This window comes from Oncorhynchus kisutch, linkage group LG4, assembly GCF_002021735.2.
Source record: "Oncorhynchus kisutch isolate 150728-3 linkage group LG4, Okis_V2, whole genome shotgun sequence".
NCBI lineage: Eukaryota > Metazoa > Chordata > Actinopteri > Salmoniformes > Salmonidae > Oncorhynchus > Oncorhynchus kisutch.
This window is the reverse complement of record NC_034177.2, coordinates 60,604,609-60,612,953: the sequence shown is the minus strand read 5'-3', so window position 1 is coordinate 60,612,953 and position 8,345 is coordinate 60,604,609. Positions and strand designations below refer to the sequence as shown.

General features: G+C 38.6%; 1 protein-coding gene across 1 annotated transcript; it reads left to right on the top strand.

Moving 5' to 3' along the window:
* The first annotated feature begins 1,115 nt into the window (after positions 1 to 1,115).
* LOC109889783 (homeobox protein EMX2) lies at positions 1,116 to 6,320 on the top strand. Its single transcript, XM_020481494.2, has 3 exons — positions 1,116 to 1,858; positions 3,237 to 3,421; positions 4,887 to 6,320. The coding sequence occupies exons 1-3, from the start codon at positions 1,471 to 1,473 to the stop codon at positions 5,058 to 5,060; spliced, it is 747 nt and encodes a 248-aa protein (XP_020337083.1). The 5' UTR covers positions 1,116 to 1,470; the 3' UTR covers positions 5,061 to 6,320.
* The last annotated feature ends 2,025 nt before the right edge of the window (positions 6,321 to 8,345 follow it).

The following is an 8,345-nucleotide window of genomic DNA, read 5'->3' as shown; positions in this document are numbered from 1 at the left end:
AGCACGGGCAGATTTGGACTCACAACCCATAGCATTTTCTTATAGTCTACTTGTGGGTTGAATCATATGTCCCCGAAGATGAGCATCATAATTATGACAGTGACTTAAAAACCTACAGTTAAATGAAAGAAACACATAGTTATCTTATTCCAACTGAGGTCCTTTATTGGATTAAGAAAACCATCATGCGCATTTTCATGGAATTCAGCAATAGCAAAATAATGAAGATATCACTAAGACATGGAGACCTATTGCGGCATATAATAGGCTATATGTTACAGGTGGATTTGTTATTATGGTACAGACATTTCCGCTAAATGAATGGTCAAATAAAAGGCATACCAAATACATTTCTAAACTCGTGCGTGTGTATAGGCCTGTATCTTCCTATGCACTTTGTAAACCTCAAATTACAAATGATAAACCTTTCGTCAGTGATGCTTGACTTGCATTGAGCAGAAATTAGCCTACGCAAAAAAAAGTTGTGTTTAGGGTAATTTACGTAGGCCTAAATTAAATGGGTCGTTTATATGTCAATACAACAAACCAACTGCACTGAATATAGTGTGGATCCAATATCCATCGTCCCAATCTTCCGGCCAATAGAAATTGGGGAGCCTTCAACCCCTAACTAATCACAAACTGATAGGAGAAAATGAAAACACGGAGAGACGAGGCCAGGGTATGTAGTTGGGTATGCTGTAATTACCATAATAATGGTAAATATAAATTAATATAAAAGGTATCCCTAAAATGTAAAATCGGTAAACTCCTATTTAAACAGAACTATGTGGTGGCTATTGGTAAACACACCCAGGTCAATGGTGTAGGCTACATTTTATACTAACAACGTATCACACTTATGTCAAAGAATGTTAAACCGACTCTTAGCCCCATACTTCAACATAAAACTCAACACTGATAAACATAAAGGCCCCTTTAAGACCGACTGTCCTCAGGCCTTATCGGTAGACAAAAATGCAAACGTAAGTACCTTGAGCTTTTCTACTGGTTCAGCTGAGTAGCCTATGTAAAAATGTTCTGAAGATCTGGTTCTGAACGAATCCGTTCCGTTTTGCTTGAGTCCGCCTCTCCGTGCCTGTTCCTATTGACGCACTTAAAGACTCTTCCCTCAACCTTAAGGCGAGTAGCAGCGACCAATCACCATGCCATTACAGGCTTCAGAGGAAGCTGTTTATGTGACTCCAGCGCTAATTAGGCTCATGAACTAACAAATCGCTTGCACAACTGGTGAGGAACCGATCACATCCATGGATTGTCTGGCGCAGTTGACCACCTTTATGGCTATTTGTTGATTTGTTGTTACTTTGGCTTCTATTCTTGCTGCACTCTTCGTTCCAAAGTTATTTATGCTGACAAACTTTCTCGGTGTGGAGTAGTAACCTATTTTTTTACGAAGAACGCCTGCACCTCTTAAACTCTAAGCTGGGGAATCTTGACTATCAAACCATGTTTCAACCTACACCGAAGAGGTGTTTTACTATAGAATCGTTGGTAGCGAAGGATAATCCTCTACCAGTGTCGAGGTCTGAGGAGCCCATACGACCAGCAGCTCTGAGCTATGCAAACTCCAGCCAGATGAATCCATTTCTGAACGGGTTTCATTCCAGCGGCAGGGGCGTCTACTCTAATCCGGACTTGGTGTTCGCTGAGGCGGTCTCACATCAGAACAACTCCGGTGTCCCAGTTCATTCGGTACCACCTCCACACGCGTTGGCTCACCCACTTTCATCCTCACATAGTCCGCACCATCTTTTTGCCAGCCAGCAAAGGGACCCCTCAACTTTTTACCCATGGCTAATACATAGATATAGGTACTTGGGTCACAGATTCCAAGGTAGGTTGAATTTACATTTGTCTTTTTAACGCATTTATTACTTATTTATGCTGTTAAGTCCTTTTTTTGGATGTTCCGTAGCATTTATGTAGGCCAATATAACATGTAATTATGAGAATAAAGAAACGAATGATAAATATCAGTGAGCTATCGAATTTTGAAAATATATATGTGCTATCGCCTTGTCTCGAACAGTTTTACAAACTGTTTTTGTCTGTTATAATTAGAACACTGTTCAACTGGAATAGGCTAGGGTACTTTTAGTAGCCTAATGTACGGCATAGTATTTCTCAATGTGGTAACACGGGTTCAAATGTATTTTGCTGGTAGTCTATAGCCTATAATTTTCCATTTTGTTTAAAAAAAAGGAATTGCAAAGAGTGGACTTTTAAAAAGTCCTTTAGCATCTAAAACATTTCATTGAAACAAAAATAAGCATAATACCTTACAACTGGAAAGTGTAGGGCTATATAATTAATTGACTTGTTATTTTTAACAACAAAAAAAGATTATTGATTTAATTTGGCCTAGATATTTACTTCATGTTTAAACTGAATGCAAATCAACTTAACTACATTGATAGATGCCTGTGTAATTTTTTTGTAATCATCCGTGCCTTGGAATAGGCATTGGGTCGTATTTGTGGGCTATGTTTTTATTGCCCAAACTGCTGTTTACGAAATTGTACACAATGCACTATTTTAAAATCGCACTATTCATTTATCGTCCCCCAAATTGGACTGTCATATTAGAAAATTATATTTTTTTGCTGGTGGATGCACATAATCTTTTTCTGAAAACAGTGACATGCAAATTGTATAATAAGTGAACGATCTGTTTTCATAATGGTTATTTTAATAAGGGTCTTGATAGTAATTCTGACAAAAAAAAATGTTAGGCTAATGTAGTCTATTTAATTCTCCACCATATACTTACAGTATACCAGTGACTGTAGGCTAATGTTAAAAAGAAAAGTTGAAAAGGGTTAGGCTATAGAGGCTTCTAGGCCCCTTTGTGATTGTAGACCATTGTGTTGCTATTTTGTATGTGTAGGCCTAGTGTTTTTAGGATAACCAAAGACTGTATCGAAACGGCGCTTATTTTAGCCACTGCATAGCCCTATTGTTTCCATTGGAATAATATAAACTGTATCAATTTGCTATTGTTAAAATTATTGAAAAAAGAAATTGTCAAGGTGTTGCTTGTGACTAAATTGGTTTCAATGTTCAATTGAGTGTTGCCGTAGACTTTAGTCAAAAGTTAGAAGGCCCAAGTCTGCGGTATAGCCAAATTATGAGCATAGCATCATCATCTCTTTAGCCTCAGTTTGCAACGTAAGAGTGGTCATAATTAATATCCCTCCCATTGTCGTTTTCAGGTAACGAAACAAGCCCGGAGAGCTTCCTTTTGCACAATGCACTGGCCAGAAAGCCCAAAAGAATTCGGACAGCTTTTTCCCCTTCCCAACTTCTGCGGCTTGAGCACGCATTTGAAAAAAACCATTACGTCGTAGGTGCCGAACGAAAACAGCTTGCGCACACCCTTAGCCTCACAGAAACTCAGGTAAGAAAATGAATTGAATATGCACAAGTGTATCGTTAAATCCGCATTAGGCCTACTTTGAATAGGGGATGGATTTAAAAGACGATTGTGTCAAGTTGCACCAGACCTGACATGACGCACAGGTTTGTGGGGTGTTTTTCAAGGGGTGTTTTATAGCCTGTAGGCCTACCTACATTAGGCTATAGGGCAATAATAACTTGTTTTCGTGTTGGCTACGGAATCTGTGAATATGCTAAATTTCTATGAATAGGCTAATTATTTATTGGAAATTCATATGCCAGCCCATAAGTGACATTACGGGAATTATTTATTAATTTCTTGAAAACACGACAATGTGTTGTCTATTGGGGTAAACTTCACACATGCTATGGTTAATCCGTATTGCATGTCAAATTTAGGAATTTCACATAGGCCTAAATGCTATTCCATTTAAAAAATTGAAATGAATGGGGGGGGGGGGGGGAATGATATAAATGATAACACACGTTTATTCATTTTTCAAAATTAGGCCTACTATTGGATTGACCTGTAAACCCACAGTTTCAGAGATACAAAAATAAATGTCTACACCACCATCGGCCTTGAGGCTTTTAGTTGGATGAAATCAATGATCATTGTACAACCTCGTTGGGTTGAATTACTTTGTTTTGGGAAAAAAAAGGTTTCCATTCAAAATGGAGGGCAATTAACCAGTTAACCAGTTAACCATTTTAAAGGATCTATGGCACGCTAAAAAGAATGAGACGGACTCAATGAATTTCCCTGGCCATATTTAAGATCGTATTTGTGCCTATCAGCTTGTGGAACGGTCGGTGTCTTTTGTCCCAGTGTCACCACCGGCTCTTCTCTAAATGGAGGCTTTCAGAGTGGAATGAGGGAGAAATTAACCATCACCCACTTCAATTAGCTGACTGAAAGCACATTAAATGCACCTCACTTGCCAAGCTGTCAGACGGATGGCTTGTATATATTAATATTGCCCACTAGCCTATTGATATGAATTTACAAAAGGCTTAAAATTAACAAGCAATGTGGCTTTTACATTTTTGGGGAAATTATTAGAAATTAAATGACATTTATTTGTTATGCATTGCATATTCGTGGGCCTGTTTGCGCCCGTTTTTTTCGACCAAGGGGAGTCAATGTCTGGTAATTGGCTTATGTTTGTACTATAAAAAAAATTGAGTATGCAATACATGCCATTTTTGACCTAGGCAATATCCCATCTGAAAATAACCGTACTTCTAGCCTAACTTGTAAGTAATTTAGGGCCTATAGCATTGGGCAAATTTTCACACAGCGATCTATGAGAGACTATGCAAAAATGCTAGGCCTTTGCACTCCTTTTATAGTCTATGCTTGTATCTCTTTTGCTATTCTGCTATTTGAATTCTAACTTTACGCACATGGATAGTTTTTGTTTAGTATTTTGGTATTTATTGTAGCCTTTATTTATTTCCCTTAGGTAAAAGTGTGGTTTCAGAACCGAAGAACCAAGTTCAAGCGTCAAAAGTTGGAGGAGGAGGGTTCAGATTCGCAACAGAAGAAGAAGGGGACCCATCACATAAACCGATGGAGACTCGCAACTAAACAAGGATCGGGAAGCCCGGAGGAAATTGATGTAACTTCAGACGATTAAAATATGAAATTGTTTGAACCTGGGACAGCCGTGTGGCGTGAAGGATGACATGGCTAAGGATGCTGTGTACAGAGAGACAGAGAGAGGGTAAAGCCAATGTCACATTTCGATTCTTCGGAGATCGGCAGCTGAGGGTGAGAGATCCGATTGGTGGCACTGCTGTCACTACCATGGGTCTGTCAAACCATATCAAATTGCCCAGGCAAAAGTGATTGACAGTATCGCAGTCCACCTACCTGACCACCTTCCACGCATCAACCCACCACTACAATCTCCCACGAACCACCCAAAAATGTATCTCCAATTCACATTGGACATTTGCACTTCTGAAAGTTTCTAAATATGAACGTTTCCACTCAAGATACCAAAATCCACAACTGTTTTTGTAAAACTTAAATTGCATGGTAGACTTTCTGGTAGTTGTTTTAATTTGATCATTTTCTTCAAAAACAACTTTGTTTTAACTCTATTTTCAATCTCAGAGATGTTGTGCTTCTTCCTTTTTACAAAGTGTGCAGTCTTTTAATTAATGATTATCGTGTTAAAGTGATTGTGAGAACAGTATGAAGTAGCAGTGCTGCGTTATAGTGTTTTTAAAGAAAATGTATTTCGAAAACTTTATAAAAGTTTATCAAACCACAGATAAAGTACTTAAAGGGAAAGTATCCAGGACATTCCTTAAACCTAAAGCTTTACCATGTCTCCGTTATTCTGTCACGAGCATATTGTCAGGATTTGACCCTTCCGTGAGAGTTGCCACAAAGGACTAATGCAAGAATTGACTGCCGTAGAGGCGAGAAAACGTCAAGCACTGAGCGTATCCATGTACAGAGATACTAAAAGTTAATGTTTCTGTTAAACCCTCTTTTATCAGAATGTAAATAATGTTGTGTTTGTGTTAAGTTTGCTACAATTTTAACACAAAGTATACTTCCAAGAAGTATGTAATTGTTAATATTTTGTCAATAAAGTTTTATCAATATGTTGCGCGCGGAGTAAAAGTAGGGTTTTGATTTTAGATCAACTTTCATATCTTGACATTTTATAAAGAGACCTGTTACGCTCTTCAATTCAAGCGTGTATTATTTAACAATTTTTATAGGCTATTGGCTGCCACCAATCACCCGCTTCATATATCTTGATTTTCGTCAAACCAGTCTCACAATTAGCCTATATTTGAGATAGGCCTATGACTAATTTTAGAAGAAATCCAGACAATGTGGCTTGTTAAAATGAACTTATAAAATCCAAAATAATTTGTCTGTGGCAAGTGCATGGTTGTTTTTTCCGGTGGTTCATTTGCTCCTCAGTCTGATAGACTGCATTAATCCGTTTTTATTTAGAGGGGCAGCGTCTGGTCTGTTCAGGCTACAAAGAGTCCTACGAGCTTTTGTGAAAGTGCAAATCAGTTTAGGCAATTATCATGCGAGTAATATGAGGGGGAAAGGGGATGCATTGCCCAGTGGTCCACTTTAATCTCTTAATCCGTGGATCCAAGGGGGCTTGGTTGGACATAATTTAGTACAATCTGACTACCCCTCACGAAGCGATAAGGGAAGGTTGCAATGTGCAGCAAAATGAGATCTTTGTTTAAAATCTTGTCTCGGACAGCCACGAGTAGGATATGCGTACACGCGCACTTCCCACAAATTGATCACAAACAAAACAGCGTCAACGCATGTATACGCTTTTCCCATTAGATTTTTTTGCCTATTACGTTTGTACGGCAAAAATACATCATATATATTTTGTGGTTCTTTTTACATCTAAGAGCTTAATAGAACAACGTCTTTTTTTTTTATAAGTGACTCAAACATAACATTTGATTATTTATTTATTCAGGGTAAACCCATTGACACCAATGTCTCATTCACAAGGGTGCCCTGGTCACAGTAACACACTTAAATACAATATGGAAACAAAACAGCCATCGATACAATGTAAAAGAAAATAAGAAAAAAAAACGCACAACACAATTTAAGAAAAACGGTTATATTCATCAGCTACAAAATGTTATATTCCTCAGCTACTAAATCCTCAGTCAATCATTTAAATTGCCATAGCCGCACTAGAACATCCTATTGTAATGAGTTTTGTGAATTGTTTGAGTAGTGAGGTGCATTAAAAGTAAGAAAGGATTTACCTAATTCGGTGGAGATCCGAGGAACCTCAAGAGTTAACCAACTCTGTGAAAGGGTTTGGTATCTCGTGTTTTTATGCTTCAACAACGAAGTTAGGTAAGTCGGAAAGCTTGGGTAGTAGAGTTTTGTAAACAGAAAGGGAATATTGAAGTGACCTCCAGGACTTTAATGGGGACCAGCTAACCTTTTAATACATGATTCAGTGATGCGTATTAAAACCGCAACCTGTGATAAATCGAAGGGTTTTGGTAGACAGCATCCAACGGTTTAAGAGTAGTGGCTGCTGCATTCTGGTAACTGGTGTCACCATAGTCAAGAACTGTCAGGAAAGTTGACTACAATATGCTTCCGGCTGTTTAGAGAGAGGCGTTTAAACTAGCTCATCAGGATGGTTTTTTTATATATTTTTTTTTACCCTTGCCAATCCAAATGCCCAGATATTTATAGGAACCCGATCAATGGGTGAACCATTAAATGAATTAATGCACATGGGAAAAATGCACATCAAATTGTTTTAAATGTTGCAAAATTAAACTGTATTATATTTACACTATGTATCTCCTAAACATGTGAAATCCCCACCATGCACAGTGTATGATGTGAGGTGTAGTGTCTATTTCTATAATTGTTTCACATCTTGAAAAGGAGCTTTTCGGAGGGGGTGGGGGTGGTGGGGGGGGGGGGGGGGGGGGGGGGCTATAGGCCTACATACAAACTACGGTCCCCATATATGGATGGGGAGTTTTAATCGGCCCATGGACTATAACAGCAATAAGAATCTTCAGAGAATACCATTAGCTTTGAAAAAACCCTAAAAGCTTTATTACAAACCCAGCTTTGAAATAGGGGGATTAGAGGGCTGAAAAGGTCCCACAATAGTTAGAAGAAAAGGTTTCATGCTAATGAGGTTAATGCCCTTTGTATCTCCGGACTCCACAACTTCATTACTCCTATCTCCGGCAACACCGAGCGGCTCAGAGCGCGCAATCCACTCGAGCTTCTCCCTACCCTGCCTAAAGAAGGATTTGATAGCAGTCCTGTTCAAACTAGATAATTATATATTTTCAAGTTGGAATTAAGATAAAGAAAGTGCAGTGAAGGCGGTGAGCCTTGATCCGCTGCAAACAAATTTGGCGCACTTTCT